Below are 18416 nucleotides of genomic sequence, written 5' to 3'. Positions count from 1 at the left end.
GATGCCAACAAAAAGTTGTTTTTCATCATTTTTCCTGGGGGCCAAACGAAACTACTCTCTATTGATTCGATGGTGAATTTTGCGTTGACAAACCCAAAAAAATTTTGTGTCAAGTAACCAAACCACAAGCAAATACAGTACAATATCATAAAATGGTCACCAACTTTCTGCTTAAATAAAACGCAAGTCTTGCAATTTCACCTAATTCTCGTATTGTTTAATATTATTTGGTACTTGTGGTTGTGTTGTTGTGAATGGTGAGCTGAGAAAAACTCACCCTTTCCGTTTGGCATTGATGCCAAGCGTGTGTTGTGTGCTGCCTGATTCTGATAAGAACTTATTTATATTCATCAAAACACCTTCTCATACTGCTCCAGAGAACAGTTGTTCCATTTGCCATTGAATATGTGCAGGAGACATGAAAAAGACGAAAGATAAAGCGACTTGCAGCAGTATGAGTATGCGGTAATTCTTTTTGTTGTTTGCTGATAAGAAAATTTTCGGATAAAGTATAAAAACCGATTTACTGGAGAGTTTTATGATTGGAAGACTTTCTGTGTGTGTTTTTTTTTTGAAAAATTGATAAAGTATTATTTTCAACCACATCTCCATTTTATTATCAAACAGAGCCGAACCATTGAGTCGGTTCCGGGCCATTCATGCATAACGGCTGTCGTCTATAAGAAATGATAATCGCACAATGACTTTGCTGACTGATTTTTCAACGATGGCTGTACCACCATTTGACCAATAAAAGCCGTTTGAAATGTGTATTTTTTGCTGTTATGTAACGATTCTAGCTCGAATTTTTTTCTACAGAGGAATTATGGACACATACATTTCGTGTGCTTGCAAAAGAATTTATTGGTTGCTCAATTTATTTCTTGCATATCAATACGATTTTGGCTCTACTCTCTGGCATTACCATAAATGTGTAATTATTTGAATGGTTTAGAGCGAAAATGTAATACAGAAAAGTTGAGCGGAAAAGTGTCAAATGAAAAGGGATAGCTATATAGTTCACTATAGTTTACTATACAGTTTACTATATAGCTATCCCATTTCCGTTCACTCATCATCGACATTTTTCCGCTCAACTTTTCTGTATTACATTTTCGCTCCAAACCATTCATTTATGTATGATAAACGAATGAAGAGGCGCCCATTTGGGAAAAAAGGATACATGGTCGACCCCACCAAGCATCGATCTTATTTTCAAACGTTTCACACTCGACTCAGATCTATAAATCCAGGGCTCTTAATCACACAGCCAATTCATTTAAATACACATTTTTCTCCAGTTTCACAGTGCATGTATCTCGTCGTTGACTTGCTAATTGATGCACATAACAAATCTTCCTTAAAATACATTTCAAATGTCTCATTGAAGCCCTTTAATGCCTATTCATACAATGCACTTCGATATTTTCTTTCATTCGTTTTTGTCAATTCATTGGCCACCTATTTAAATGCAATTAATCGCATTCTTTAACACGCTTTTTTATCTTTGGTGAGATTTTTTATTCTCAATGGGTTCCACTTGTTCCATTTTGCAATATTTCAATACAAAAAATGCGCCCTTTTTCTATCGATTCAATGATTTCCTTTGAAGGGCACAATTGTGCTAGCGATAGAGTTACAGTGTGAATGCTAAGCCTTTAATGCTGTTTAATTCTTGTCTTCAACGATAAATGTTAGTATTTTTATTCATTGTAAGCCACACTCACACGCGCACACCGCACAAAAACAGCCTTCCCCCTTGATTTATATTCAACCGGCGAAAAAAAACCTTCAAATTCCATCGTTCAATCAGACTACTACACAACTCAGTTTGGGTTCGGAAAAAAGGCATTTAACAAATTGTACGTATTAATTTGAATGTTATCGTCTGTATATTTGCTGAACCGAAGAAAAATCCAAACAAAAAAGTACGTGACCACAGCAAAAGTAATGTGAAATTGTGTTGTTGCTACCAACGAAAGAATGAAACGCATTTGGCGTACTGAATTTAGTTTTTTTTTTCGGTGTGGCTTGTTTTGTTTTTATCAACGAAACAGATAAAGCGGTGAACAGAAAAAAATTGTACAGGAAAATCGTGTTTGCAGCAATAATGGTGGCTCATCTAGAATTCTATGAATTAGCTGTATATTCGAGTGACTAATGAAAGACGATATAATTTAACGGCGCAATTGAACAACAAACACAAAAATCACAAAAATATCACGCACTTCATATCGGATATCAATTGCACACATGCAAATTTGTATTTGATAACAATGTGAACGACAAACAAATAGTTTTACTTTTTTCCCCCATTTAAATGGGCTCATGACAAATTAAATTTACAAGATAGATTTCCATTTGCTCCAATTATTATCAAAAAGGGCGATTTTTTTGTTTGTGTTGCCAAACAGAAAAAAAATACATATTCATAAAGCTTCCAGCATAGAACGGTGCAATGGGCAAAACGCTTTTAAAAGCCGAACACAGTGAACGACAAAAAAAAACCGTTTGTGGCAAATGCATTGCAGTGTTTTCGATATGAAACATATGCATTATGTTATCACATTCGAACGGAGATTAGCGAAAATGCGTGAACGAGCAAAGAAGCACTCGGTTGGTGTTCTTATCAACAAACCAGTATATTGTTCAATTCAAGCTTGGCTGCATGCAATTTTACGTATACAACATAAATGGTGATAAAGCGCGGCGGTTTTGGTTCCGCTTTTTGTGAATTGTCTTCACCGGTTGCTCAATTTAGTTTGGCGCGCATTAGATTTTTTGGATCAGCCGGATCGCTTGCGCGAATTGTGCACGGTGAACAAATCTACCATCACTACTACTGCCACACACGTTGGATTTTATTTATATTTTAAATCGAAGCGCTCAGTTTTTTTTTTTTCATTTCAAACGATTTTTCTAGTCCTGGATTTGAAGTTGACTTTTGAAAAATTATTTAAGCTTACTCTCATATCGGGGCTAAAAAAATAGAGAAAACAATGCACTAGTCGATTTTGAATGCTTCTGTGAATTGCAGATAGGCAAACACATTTCCAGAATAAATAAACTTCGACCGTTTTTTTTTTTGTTTCGTGTGCGTCTCACTCTCTCTATGTGTGTGCGATTCTCGGTGTTTTTTTTTCGTGTGCCACTGTACACAATTCAGTTGATTTTGTTCGGTATATGTCGAGCGATAAATATATTTATACACAGTGCGACGCACCAGCAGAAAAAATGTCGTTTATCCAAACGTAGACTAGATAAGGAGCTACGCGCATATATTATCGCCACGTTTTGACTTTACAGTTTTACCCGTTGCAAATAAAAGAAAAAAAATCTGCTGGAACAATGAAAATATATTTTTAAAAAGTCGCTTCGATATCAAAATTCAAACGAAAATGGTGGTGCAACAGAGACAATCAGTGAGCTGAGCTAGCAAGCGAACGAGAAGGGGGTCTCGTTTTGCATTTACACTCGTTCGATTTGGCCGTGTGTTTGTTTTTTTTTCATTTCTCGTTGAATGCGCGCGAGCGAGCGACAAGCATGCTAAATTATTGGGAACTATATGTTCGAGTGTGGCACCAAGAGATAGAAGCGATAATGAGTAGTTCCATTTCACAACTATGGCCCACAATTTCATTTGCATTAATTCAGTCATTAAAATGACATTTTGATAATGAACACACACATATAAAAAATATTTCGGAAGTGGGTTTTTTTCTTTGCCGGCCTGATATACTTTTATCGAGGCTCTGGCCCGAGAGAATACCTTCAAATCGTTGTGTAGCTATGTTCAAGAGTGCTAGTGCGGAAATGGATTTACATAATGACATTACTGAACACTTTCTGATAAAAGCAAACAATCTATCCTTTGTCTCCGTCAATTAGACATTAAATTTAAATTCTGATTTGAAAAAAAAAAACTAATTCGTACCCATATTCGAATAGTGAGAGTGTCTTTTCATTGCTCAAAACGCAATTGCTAAATCGTATTCAAAACGCGTACCGCACAGATAATTTTTCACACAAACTGTGTATTTGATTTACATACAATTTTTATTTTCACGAATAAATTTTTCACTTGAGAGATCCGATAAAAAAAAACCGCCGAAGACTAATTGCTAACAATTTTATGCGACGAATTATTCAAACAAAAGTCATCGTTTATCATTTGTGATTGCGCGCCTCCTTGTTTGTTCTTTTTGCTGAACTCAGTGAAATTCCGTTTTCATTAATGCTTGCAATTAGGAGTTGCCCGTGTACGATGGGAACAGAGGAAAAAAAAGTGAGCGTACAGCGCATCTGCCACACAGCGATAATGTTATCTCGTCCAATGCGTGAGCCACATCGCACACACTCACACAGTTTTGGTTTGGTTTTGGCTTTGGCATCGCTTGGCACTGGTGCCTCTCGTTCCTCAAAACTGGATAACAGAAAACAGAAAATAAAGAATAAATGGCGTGTTATCTTTGCTATTATCATTCTGGCAAAGAGGAAAACTGATAACGAACATTTGCTGGTGTTGCCATTCCTGTGCGCTCACTAGGAAAAACAACAGTGTCAACGGAATCAAGTTGTGCGCGATTTTTTTCCATTTCTCTCTCTCTCTCTCACTCTCGCGCTGTCTCTTTCTGTCTCCTGGAGCGAATACGTGGCGTGCAAATCGAGAGATGGATAACACACCGAGAGCAGCGAGAGAAAGAGATTGCACACCAACAAATATATACGTATGCAAGCGATAAGCGAGTGGTTCATATTTAAATAGGGGATCACTATAAAAAAAATATTGTTATTGTTGAATCTACTGTGTGAGCGGTGGCGGTGAGAGTTTGAGCTGTGTGAGCTGCGAGCGATGAGCGCTGCTTTAAGCGAACACGAGTCGAATTTGACATCCACTCCAGACGATTTTGCAGGTTTGTGTCTGCATTTGCGATATGCGTGTATATACGTGTGCAAGCAAGCTGATAGCATATCCGGCGTTCGAGCGAGAAAATATGGAAATGAAGGGATGTTAGATAATCGAATTGAGTCGAAAGCTGCACACAGCTAAAAAGATATGCACGAATATTTGCGATGTTGATTAAACGAATGCCGCCGCCACCGTCCGTCCGCCCGCCCGCAACCTTCGAACGAAAATTGAAACAAATACGACCAAATGGCATTAGGATCGAACATATTCAGCCAAACCATTTCAAATGGCACTGCATTTGGACGTAGTAATTGAAAAGTTTTTTTTATTCCCAATGAGCAAAAATGTCTTGATTTAGGCCTGTTAGGATGGTGATTTTGTAACGCACTTTCTATGTAGTTTATATGGCAGCGCAGGCCTGACCAGGCCCATTATTTGTATGTCTGTAATAGACCTGAGATATGTATAGTCAATGGACCAATCACATTATAAAATTACTAAAGTGGACCATATGCCTGAAATAGGCACAATTCTGTATAATAATACAATGTTAGTGAGGCCTGTATAAGGCATACTTGTATACACATTATATGCCTATGGTTTATGCATATATTTATAGTCAGAATTGCTCACTGGGTTGGCGCAAATGCATAATCACAGCGGACTGCGAAAAAGGACACTGCATAAAATTGTGTGTTAAACATTAATTGATCGATTCAATGATAAAAATCATAGTGTATTAATCCGTTTGATCATTCTTTTGCACTTTAATGCAATATGTATGCGTTGTCATCCGAGTAAGCGCATTCACATGATCGGAATACTTAAATCAGTCGCATTTGAAAATCTGTTTTGCAAAAACCCGATACATGCATGAACACACGTTCTTTTAAGCAGACCCGATCGGTGCCGATTTTGTATCGTTTCGTTGAATTTCACATTGATTCAACATTGTACTTTGTCACTCGTTCAATCGTTATTATTCGAGAAGAAATACACAAAATGCGACAATCTGAACTACAGCACGGCTACTGATGTGTAAACAAAGTGTGCGAAACGGTCAATTGGGCTGGATGTGTTCGAAGAGTTCGAAGTTATCACAGTTTCGGTGCTGTTGTGTGAAATGCGTAAAAGGCAGTCAGTTTGCATCTATTGAAATGTCAATTTAATCCATTGTATGCATCGCACAAGAATGGAAAAGAGCAGCGGCTTTGCAGCCTTTTTGGCTGTTGTGTTTCTTTCGTCTTCTGGTTTTTACGCTTTGTTTTGTGTGAATCATCATCAAAAAAAAGTTCTTTTTGACGCACCGACAATTAGCATTGATTCGATAGCGTATGCGATACGATACAAAACCAGCGCGGCCATCCAACCAGCAAATAAACACTCAAGACACCATGATGCGCTTTCAGCGCTCATTGCTTTCTTCTACAAACTGTAAAATAATCTTGCAATCGAATCTGCGGCGAATTGTGTGCGGCAAAAAATGTCAAGTGAAGTGCAGCGAGAATGTGAATGTTAAAAGGCACCACCAAGAAGAAGCGCACGCAAACACGCATGCAAATTATATGAAGCAAGAGAAAAAATATAAAACAAATAATGTCAATTGTGTTCAATTTGTATCGATCGAACAATTTGCATTTTACAGATTTTTTTCTGCTTCCGCTTTGTTCTGTTCTTGGACGCGCGCGCTCGTTCGTTTTTTCGGGGTCGGCATGAGAATATGCGCTTCGTAAATAATATTTGATAGATAATGAATCTACTAGAAGAGTTTTTTTTCTTCTAAGCATTTCAGAAGAAATCGATCGTCGGAATAAAACATGAAGAATATAATATTCAAAAAAACTGGTCATTATTGCCACAGCCAATCCAATTACAAGTATCGATGTAATCGTGTGCTTATACCTATTTTTTTTTCCATGGAAAACGAATTTTTACTTGGCTGCAATCGATTTAATGCTTTCAAGTAAATTGACACAAGTCGTGTCTTCTCATTTTCCACTGCTAAACTGTGCTATTAGAGATCTTATCAAGTTACAGAAATACATAAACGAACAAGCAAGACGAACGAACGAACGAATGGAAAAAAAAACATTCCGATCATGTTAACATTGTACTTGTTTCTCAATGCCTCACAAATGAGCAGAGAAAAAAAAACTAACTTGGTACACGCGATAAACGCGATAGGCTTCATGCTTTGCAATGCTGTCGATTGATCACAAAAGTGACAAACGCTATTCCTTCGTACCACAAATTCATTTAAAGCACATATTCGAAAAACCATAGAGGTTTCTCTCTTCCGATGACACATTTTGCGTGAAGACAGCACCGTTTCGATTGCATTGAAATTGGCTACGAGTGACTTTTGTTTGCATGGCCAATAGTTTGGCCTTTGAAAAAAAAAACTCCTCAACGAATCGCAACTCACTTGGAAAAATAAATTTGAATATTCTGCATATTTCAGTTGCTCAATCTCACACATTGAGACACCAGCACAACACGGAGTGATGCATAAAGTTCAGAGATCGGTGACATCATATTGCATCAACCAGAATGTAAATGTGAAAGGAATCGTGTCCAATGAAGTACACGCCATTCGTGTTATTTCGATCAGTTTGTCTGGTGGTTTTTTTCTTCTCTTCGTTCGATTCTAGGAACATAAATTAGCAACGACACACTGCCGTTTATAGGCTTAATTAAGACATTCATTTCAATGGATTAGCGTTTCTTCGACGCGGTTAAGCTTACTGATTTCCTCTGATTGGCTTTTTGGTTATGTCATTTGAGTTAACGGGCACACAGGATGGCTTCACTGAACACGATAAGAAAAAACGAAAAAAAAGGAAAATCGCATACCACTTTCGATGGAAACAAATCAATATTTGTTATCTTAAATAGTGGAGTGCACAATGCACATTGCATATGCATCAAATTCTAATAATGAAGGCGTATGCAAATACGACGAATATTGAAAAATACCATTAGCTTGTTTAAATTCAAATGTGAACTGAGAGTGCACAGAAAATTTTACTCTTGCTCTGGGTGCATGTGCTTAAGTGAGACGGAGAGAGAGCGAGTGAGAGAGAAAAAAATGACAACCGGAAACGATAAATTCTAAGCGAAAATCTAAAATTGATCTCCGTTCCAGTTCTTTGTGATGTTGTGTAAGTGCTTATAAATTGTGTACACACCAAACCATCCTAATTTCCTCCCCTTCAATTTATATCGTCTCGACTTTGTGAGTTGAACGAGAAGGAGCGAGAGCGAGAGAGAGAGAGAGCAAAAACGAACCCGATTCAGAATGGAACTAAATTTTCTCCGAGTATACATTCAATTTCACAACATACTTTCATGCATTCATCGTCGCATTCCATCTGCTTGTCCCTCATAACCTCTTTTTCTCCAGCTCTCGCCCGCTTCCATAAAAGAAGAAATTATTTAAAATCCGATATGCAAAAAGTTCTGGTATTTTACCATAGACTTAGGACATATACGTCTCGTTCATCTCATTCCATCAATATTTTTTCTCGCCGTTTCGTTTCCTTTCGTTTCTGTTCGCCATGCACACATTCTCGCTCTCTGTATCAACAATTTGCATACGGCAAGCTCCATGACATGCCAATAGATTTAAAATGTGTATCGGTTTTGTTGTTCGTGTAAAAATTACATTTTCATTCTGGATTGCAACTTGCTGGCTGATCTCTCTCTTCGGGTTTTCTCTTTATGGATGGCCTTTTTCTATCGTCTCGATTGGCACAAGGGGTGGCAAATGCCAACGATTGCTAGTGCAATAGAGCGAGAGAGAGAGAGAGAGAGAGAGAGAGAGAGAGTGTGTGTGTGTGTGTATGTGTATGTGCGGTATGGAGAAAGCGATAGAAAAATAATCTTTGAAATTTATGCGAGCCAGAAAATAATTTAAAGATTTTGAGCTCTCGATATCGGCGGATGAATGCAAAATATGTTTATAAATTGGAGCTTCAGCTCGTTCTATGTTTTATGTAAATTTTCGATATGAGGCGAATTAAAATCATGACATAATCTATTGCATTCTCGTAAACATTGCGTTTTCTCACCCATTTCCACTCTTGTGTGCAAACTCATCGATGGAGCAATTTCGTTCGAACATAATCTACTCGGCGACAACAAAAGATGGTTGAGTCTCCAGCACATTCACTGAGCTGACGACACTAGTGCTCGAGAGAATCGTTCACATAAAATAGAATGATTTTTTATGCATTTCCAAATAAAACTGTAAATTTGAGCGAATAAAGTGTTCAATCAAATGGAATCGATACAAAAATTAAAGGATTTTGAAAAGACAGCAATTTTGCGTTATTCAAAACAATCGTTTGAAAATTTTAGATTGATTCTTTTTGTCTGAAATGGAACTTGAGTGTATTAATAGGGGAGTGGGTGATTTAAAACACTCAAGCAGTTCCTGAAATTTTTACAGAGTGTCTGATAGCGCTCAAATCTGATCTAGTTGATGTGTTATTACGTTGCATTTTCCTTTAAAGATGGTTAAATTGCACTCTCGTACACATTTTTATTACGACACAAAGTTTTACGGCTTCCATAAACGTTTCAAATAATAATCTATAGTGTAGCGTAACGACGATGGTGTGGAAAACAGTGAATAATGTAAAATGGACTGTGTCTCTATATTTTCTTTTTTCTCTTCTTTTTGCTACCATTACAGATCCAGAGAGCATTTCAACCGAAATAGACGACGAACAGAGTACAGTGGCCAGCGACGATAACACATTAGCGCGGTCACAATCAATTAGCGAAAGTGATAAAAAAGATACGCCTGCGAATGATGCATCGCCATTATCATTAGAAACGAGTTCGCACAGCAGCACTCCTGTCACATCGACTACACCCATTGCATCGCCAACCTTACCGATCGATATAAAATGTGAGAAGAAGGCCGCTGCTGCTGCGGAGCAGCTGAATCAATTGCATACCAATAGCGAGCTACCAAAATTGCGATTGAACATTACACTTGCATCGGATCCGGCATTGCAACCAGAAGCAAAAGATATACAAAGTATACGAGCCAGCGCGGTTGAAAATTACGAAACCGAATCAAATTGTGATGATGAAATGCGAGATGATTCAGCATCGTCACCCATACTCGTGCACGATGATAATGGACCACCGCCTGAAAAGATTCGAAAACGGCATGATTCCACGTTCCGGTCGTCAGGAAATAAATTTGTTGTTAATTTGCAACAATCGAATGTTAACCCAAACGATATCATTCCCAGGGTGCCCGCATTTATTTGTGCACCTTGTGGCATCAAATTTTCATCCATGTCAACACTCGAGGCTCACCAAACATTCTACTGTACTCACAGGTAAATAGTACGCAAGCATTGTTTGTGTATGTGTGTGTATGTCTGATTGACTCACGTTGATAAATCCAGTGGAAGCTTCAAAATGGAAAATCAATTTGGACAATTCTACTCGTTCGAATAATCGAATCGCTGTTTTTTTTCATTTTCATATTTATATTCTTCTCTCCCATGCGTTACAGCAAAAAAGATACCGAAGACTCGAATAATCCACTGAAAGTGATATTAGTCGACGACGGCAGCAGCACAGAATCATCAGCAACAAAAACAACCGTTCGTACCACCAAACAATATGGATGTAATCAATGCTCGTACAGCGCTGATAAGAAAGTTTCATTAAATCGTCACATGCGAATGCATCAAACATCACCAACAAACAGTTCGGTCACATCCAATGGTGACGATTGTTCTAGTCAAGTAAAAACTATTTTTTATTGACAATTCCTTTTTTTGCATGTTGTTTTTTTCACATTCATTTTGCATAACTTTTAATCACATATATCGACATCACATAGCTTATGTGGAAGGAAAAAAACATTTATAGATTTGCTTTTATCGTCTTTCTCTCGTTTTTTAAATGGTATTCAGATTCAACAACCTCTACAGCAGCAACAGCCAATCCAGTTGCATCAAGTGGACCGATACTGTACCGATTGTGACATTCGATTTTCAAATACAAAAACATTTCGCGCCCACAAAGAATTTTACTGCCGCGGTCGACACAGCCGACATGATGAGTAAGTCCGAGTTGAACCATTTTGCTACTCTAATCTAAGCCTTTTGACTTATCAGCATCAGCATATATGTTTATTCATAATCGATTAATAGTTTATGCCGTTTTTTATCGCATTTTTTTCTGATATTTTTTTTTATCGTGTTCAGTTCTGGTCCACCCACTTCTGCCGCAAAAACAGTCGCCCAAAAAACCGTTCAACCGAAAAGTACGGAGGAAAATAGCAAATTTCCAGAATCGATTGGACCCACGCAACCATTTTTGGCACTACCCACCACGCCCATTATCATAATACCGTACTCGTTAATCCGTGGTGCAAACGTATTGCCAGGACCTTTGTAAGTTTCCAACATAACGACGATTAAATGATTGCTTCGTTCAATTGTTTAATTTATTTTCTTATCCATCTAGGAGTGTATCGGCTGGAGTAGTGAATCCCGATTTGAATTGCTACGTCCTACAAAATGGATCTTTGCAACCAATTGCCCAGGCCATTTCGATGCCGAGCATAAGCGAAAGAGCAACTAAACCATCGTCGACACGAGCACAAACGCCCGTCGCCAAAACATCGTCTCAACCAAGCGATTCCGAAGTTAGTCCGAATCATCTGGACACAACGAAAAATTCTAAACGAAGAGAAACACATAATCGGTAGGCACAAATGATTGAAGAACTCGTCCCATCATTTTATTTTTCATCTGAAATTCACTTGAGTTCTCTGGACGATTCGAAGTTCTGAACGTTCATTGTACATATATGTAAGTCGTTATTTTTATGCATTTAATCTAAACCTGATTTCATTTATCACCAGAGAGGGAAATACAACGCCATTAGACTTATCAGTGCGGCGGTTATCTATTGACCGTTCGTATAGAGAGCGTTCAGCATCAATCTCATCTTCCATATCGGGTGACTTACAGCGAATAAACATGGACGCCCTGAATGATGGAAAGGAGAATCTGTTGCTGAACAGTAGCAACTCAGCGTCACCGGAACAAATCGTTTGTGCACCATCATTACCAGGCTCACCACCATTAACACCCTCACCAAAACGAAGCTCGAGCAGTCCGCGCGGTATTCTAACGCTATCACCAAGCTCTCTTGCGTCTAGTCTTCACTTGAATCAACCAAATTCGCAGGCAGCATCAACTATTCTTCGACCACTTTTGGTAAACGAACTAACCGCACGTTTGGCAGAACCAAATTCCGTGGCTGCGGTACTAAATTCATCAGCCCAGCATTTACTTGATAGTCAAAATTTCGAATTGGCGTTGAATATTGCGGCAAATGCTAATAACGTTCCGTTGCCGATAGCAAAAACAACGTCTCCCATCTCAGCTGTGGCCAATGTTACAAAGAAACCGATAATCAGTGCATCGGCTACTTTGCCGTTGGTCCAACCACAGATATTCGTAAAACAAGGAGTGTCGAAATGCAAAGAATGCAATATCGTATTTTGTAAATACGAAAACTATTTGGCTCACAAAAAGCATTACTGCTCGTCGAGAAATATTGAGGAAAATTCGGACGGAAAAACAAAACCGAGCCCGCCTACTTCGCCACTAGCTCCAGCCAATTCAACCAATGCATCGGCTGTACACGGTGCCTATCAACAACTGATTTGTGCGGCTTGTGGCATCAAATTCACATCACTCGATAATTTGCAAGCGCATCAAATGTACTACTGTCCAAAACGGATGGAAGCTCCAGCGGTAAGTTGTAATGTTTTGTCGAATTTCATAATGTTGGATAAATGGATAGAATGATTTTTACGCTTCCATTTGCAGCAGGTGGTGAGGGACAAGTGCGCCAAATGCAAAACCATACACGATGCAGCCCAGCCTTGCGCTACGAATCAAAATATCTACAAATGCCCAATTTGTGATGTGGTCAGTGCAAACGCAACCGAATCTCGTAAACACCTAGAAACACACGCTGGCGCTAAGGCGTTCAGGTGCAGCATTTGCGGATATAAAGGCAATACACTCCGGTGAGCATTGATTCAAATTTCACCGACCTAGTTCCGATTAAGTTCTAATTTAATTAATAATATAATTTTTAATTATTTTCCAGTGGAATGCGTACACACATCCGGATGCATTTCGATAAAAAGACAAACGATTTCAACGAAGAGAGCTACATATCTTGCACATTAGACGAGGAAAATTCCGAAGCTCATGCTCAAACGGCGACATTGTCCTCCTCTGTATCGACGAATCAAGCATCATCACCGGAATATGCTCAGTCGGCAGCTCCTAGTACCGCCGCACAAACACATCACTGTGATAAGTGCAGCTATTCTTCGTCATTTAAAGGAAACTTGGTATGTTTTATTTTTTATGCTAAATAGATTCAAATATTCAACGTTTTAGTAAAATGAGCCTCTCTTAGATTCGACACATGAAAATCGCGCATTCAACTGGTGAACCAGTTCCACCGTCATTGATTGGAGAAGGTGACGAGAGTTTATTGTGTGAAACCGAAGCTGAACGACCAAACTCGGCTAGGTATGTTACCTTTCATATCAAGATGAACAAGATGTAGAATGAAAAGATCAATTTAGATTTTTCAAATCCATTTACAGAGTGATTGTAAAATCGGAGCCACCAGAATCGAAATCATTGGAACGGCCACCAAGTGTTATACAAGAAACAAATGATGCTGTCGCGAATAACATAAAAATTGAGAATGTCGATATCTCGGACAACGAAGACGACGAGAAGAACTCTGATGTTGCCGATTCAGATTCGGTACAACGATTCCTCCCCGAAAATTCATTGGTGCGAACATCTCTGTTGAGCGGTGTCCCAGCACCCGGTTCAATTTCATTGAATGCATCAACATCTGAAGTGGATAATAAATACTGTCGCATTTGCGACATTAAATTCAAATACATGAGCTCGTACATTGCTCACAAAAAGTCGTACTGCAGAAATATGGAAAGTGGATTGGATATAGGACCGGTTGTTACGTCGAGTCCAGTATCGAGTGTGATTGCCAGCACTCGTTCGTCACCAAATCAGGCGTCAGTTGTTACATAAACGGTGTGCATCACTGTTTTCTTTTCATACAAATTTGTTTACCGAAAAATCGTTACTTTACAAACAATTAAGAAAAAACGACAATTGTTTCTTTTTCGTAGTAAGAATAATTAATGGATAAGTTTAAATTTAACAAAAATATGCATGACATACTAAGAAAATATTCAACAAATACATGACGTTTACAGGAACAAAGAATGCCATTTATGCATTCTAAATATAATTTAATCGTTATTAAACATGAAATGTATTCAATACGCTTGATCTATGTATCGGCCCACACAAACACTCGAACGCATGCTCGTTAGCGTTACAAATCGATAGCATTACAAATCAAACATTATGTACGAATTAAGGCAATTTCAAGAAAAAAAAAACATAGTCACATGTGATCCTAAATAACAAATACGAATTGATACATTTAAATAGAGTCACTTGACGCAATGAATTAACATGTAAAACGATATATCGAATGCAACGGACTGAGAAACGTAACACATTTAAATAATAATTAACAATTTAAGGAATACTAACCTACTTGATCCCATTGTGTGTATGCCAAGATACACAAAGCTTTCCATTTTCGTTTTAGATCCCCGAATTTCCAATCTAATTAATCTAGTACATCGATCTCAATTCAAAATTTTGGCCATGAGAACGAAATTGAACCGGTACAATAACTAACTAAAATGAAATGCTATGCCAACAACCTCTACTACTTAAAATAATAATCTGCGTGTTTTGAACATCATGACCAATAGCAAAGCCATGAGATCGTTGAAAAGTTTTTCCAATGAAATTGAAATATTCATAATCTTTTTGCCATATTTATAATGATTCCAAAACTATGAACACTAGGGTTTTTTCGGCATCGTTCAATCGAAAAATGGTAAGTCTCATTCGATAGATCTCAGAATTCTGAGTCGATTGATAATATTTTTGTCGCGGATGGACTTGTGGTGACACTTTCCGAAACTACGAAAAAAAATGTTTTCTTCTGAATTTCTATATTAACGTGTGACAACTAGATTCAATTTTATGTTTTTTTGTCAAATTTTTGCTTACAAATTTCAAATCAAATCTGGTTGTCACAGGTTACTATGGAAATTCAGAATAAAACTGTTTTTGTTTTCAGCTTCGGGAAGTGTCATCACAAGTCCATCCGCGACAAAAATATTATCAATCGACTAAGAATCCTGAGATCTATCGAATGAGGCATACCATTTTTTGATTAAACGATGCCGAAAACACCCTAATGAATACACTATTGCTGCAGAAGGATATATGTGTACAGGGGGAGGGGAGTATTTCGATGTTACCCCCTCTGTCTGATTAAGAGAGCCATAGCGTATACTAAGTAATACTCAGTGAGTATACTCAGTAGTGTCTCGGGACTCTGCCTTGCCTTCAAATCAATAAACAAGCTAAGCATTGAATCTATTTACGATGGATCCCGTGAATATCTGAGGCGTGCATGTGTCTCTCGTTGCAGCAGAGCTAAAATTATTTCCAATAAAATTAGAAAATAAATGCATTTGTCATCTGATAGAAAACAACCGCGAAGAGGGTCAATATTCAAGGCAATCTCACACATATATAGATATAACCGAATTGGACCGACGAATTAGATAGTAACGGGTACAATACAGACAGTAGGCTTAAATGGGAATGGTGTTTTTTATGTCATTATTTGCAAAAGAAACGAGAGTGAGCGAGAGATATGATCATATAACAAAGATCACCAAGATTATTATTATTATTAACATATATATGTATTTAAATCATAATTTTGAAAATGCAAAAAGAATTTGACAATAAATAATTTAATATACCACATTGAACTATTGACGTATTTTAAATTTCGATCTCACAATTTATATTGCAAAAAAATTGGTATCCGCTTTAGTTTGTTGATTGGTTCAGGTTCATTATTTCATAGAATTTACACTTGGTCTCTTCGAGACAGTGGATCAACTTTTTTTTTCGAATTCCACTCGAATCAGTCTCGAATTTGACTTAGCATATCTGGAATGGAATTGAATTTTGTACTGCGAGCTCAGTAGCTGCTGTTTTAAAATAGAAATAGCTATTGCCTGTAAACAGCAACTACTAATAGCACGAACTAAAGCCATATACAAAACGATACGTCTGATTTTAACCTTGCCTAGAGGATTTTCATCTGATTTACATATTACAGTTGCAAGTAGAGATTTGGTTAAACGTCTGGCGTCAAAAGATTATTAATGCAGGATTAATGTTCGTTTAACTTCTAGTGTGAAAAAGAACGTTTTTTACAGATTGGTTGACAGAAGAAGGTTTTTCCTTCAAACACAAATTCATTTTTTACAAATCTGTTTCCTGTAGAAACATTGACATATATTGGACATGACTATTTCTGTGCATAATGTACCTTTCCATCGAATGCCAGACGCGACAGCCTTTGGGAACCGACACAAGTGCTTTGAAACGAGATTTTTTTTTCTGTTAAACGTACTGTATTTCTCGTCTAATTAGTATATTGCAACAATTTTTCTCAGGCCTCTGGGTACTGGTACTTAGTTGATTTGATAATTAGGAAAAGGTTCTTGCGATTGGCAAGTATCATGGATATTTTGAAGATTAAACCGTTCGTTGAAATATCAGTTGATCAACTGTTGTTGGGCTATGAAGATTCACTGTTGAAATCGGCTAAATATGTTGTGCCAAAGGAACAAAGATTACCTTACGAAGAATTTGGCAAGAACAGCACATCACCGATAGTAAAACCATACAATTTTTGTTTACCAATCTGCTATTTTGAAACATTCACTTCTATTGTATGGAATTAAACACTCACAAAAATCACATATTTACATACAAGCCAATACTCATTTTTTTTTTCTCTTTTGACGAATGAAGATTGGATTAGGTTTCTCCTTATTTTCAAATATCATTGTTAATCTTAAAGCTCTACCAAAACATTGTTTCATTTTCACCTTCGCTACTTGACTGTCACTCAAACGTCCTCACACATTAAAAAGCGACAGTCTAATCCTGAAACCCTTTCTTTATCGTTCAGACAGCGATAGCTTTGAATCATTTTAGTAGGCAAATGTTATTTAAATTCCATAAATCAATTTTTTGTCTGATGAAAAAAATTGTATAATTTTTGGGCGAGAAAAACGAAAATAAAAGTAGCGAATTCATAACACTTATTCATTGAAATTTCTTTATTGTCACATCAAAATTATATTGGAATTAGCACTATAAACAACGTTCGGTGCCTTTTAATTCTTGTAAAATTTAAAATAGCACTTGATTTGAATTCGATAACTATAATATCTAATAATTCAGGAGAATCAAGATAAATCTATCCGAACTCATTACAATATGGATAAAACTAAACTTTAACGAATAACAGATTGGGATGGCATTCAACATCAAAGTGTTCGAAGTAATCACCTACACTAGAGTCAATCATAAGGTAACGGTTCCGTCAACATATATGTAGTTTGAATGCTGTAAATTTCAAAGTAACAAAAAAAACTTTCATGTGCACTTTTTCATGTGCAAACTGCACATTTCTAATCCTTATTTTTCAATATTTAAAGAAATCCGGATTTTTCCGGATATTCTGCTCCCAAACTCCGGACATTTTTTCGAATTCCGTATAAAAATTCCGGATATTTCGTGAAAATCCAATGGGAGGTCTATATATATCTAATAATTCAGGAAAATCAAAATAAATCTATCCGAACTCATTACAATATGGACAAAACTAAATAGAAACAAAATTTGATAATGAAAAAATACTTTGAATTTTCTTCTTTCATATGGATGACCTGATTTAACTTTGATACTTTAAACGAATAAAAGGTTGGGATGACATTCAACATCGAAGTGTTCGAATTAATCATCTACACTAGAGTCAATCATAAGGTAACGGTTCCGTCAACATATATGTAGTTTGAATGCTGTAAATTTCAAAGTAACAAAAAAAACTGCACATGAACTTGCACATGGAGTAATTTTTGTAGTGGGTTGTAGTCCATTTTCAGATAATTTGTAGTTAAATTCTAAATAAACATTTTGTGGAAGAATTAAACGGAACGAGAAAAGAATACAAAAAAGTCTATTACTATTTTTCAGTTGTTTTTAAGAAATTTCAATATAAGAAGTTTAGGGTGGAAACTTTCGTATTCCATACATTTCCATTCGGTTCCGAAGGCTGACTTCCAATTTACTGCTTCACGTTTTAAAACAGGACGAATAGTGACTTTTACCAAGTCGCGTGATTCACTCAACATTGTTCGAAAATGTTGATCGACTTCAAAATTTAGAAAACAATACAATTTTAATATTTTCAATTTTTTATGGCGCATTATGAAATGGAATGTATC

The 18416-nt window shown here is 37.0% G+C and overlaps 1 protein-coding gene across 2 annotated transcripts in view; it reads left to right on the top strand.

Moving 5' to 3' along the window:
- The window catches only part of LOC129567981 (zinc finger protein ush), a 48601-nt gene extending 33489 nt beyond the window's left edge, over positions 1-15112 (top strand). Inside the window, exons 3-12 of one of the 2 annotated variants that reach the window (XM_055445425.1) lie at positions 9606-10266; positions 10446-10680; positions 10852-11000; positions 11146-11334; positions 11408-11647; positions 11808-12708; positions 12784-12986; positions 13070-13319; positions 13388-13503; positions 13581-15112. In XM_055445425.1, the coding sequence (XP_055301400.1) occupies positions 9606-10266; positions 10446-10680; positions 10852-11000; positions 11146-11334; positions 11408-11647; positions 11808-12708; positions 12784-12986; positions 13070-13319; positions 13388-13503; positions 13581-14037 (3401 nt within the window). In that variant the 3' untranslated portion in view covers positions 14038-15112. The remainder of the gene's footprint in view (positions 1-9605; positions 10267-10445; positions 10681-10851; positions 11001-11145; positions 11335-11407; positions 11648-11807; positions 12709-12783; positions 12987-13069; positions 13320-13387; positions 13504-13580) is intronic. The other variant, XM_055445426.1, reaches the window with a different exon arrangement.
- Positions 15113-18416: the final 3304 nt, after the last annotated feature.

This window comes from Sitodiplosis mosellana, unplaced genomic scaffold (assembly GCF_009176505.1).
Source record: "Sitodiplosis mosellana isolate CC-2019 unplaced genomic scaffold, AAFC_SMos_1.0 Smas_scaffold_14, whole genome shotgun sequence".
Classification (NCBI taxonomy): Eukaryota; Metazoa; Arthropoda; class Insecta; order Diptera; family Cecidomyiidae; genus Sitodiplosis; species Sitodiplosis mosellana.
This window is presented reverse-complemented; position numbering and strand designations above follow the sequence as displayed.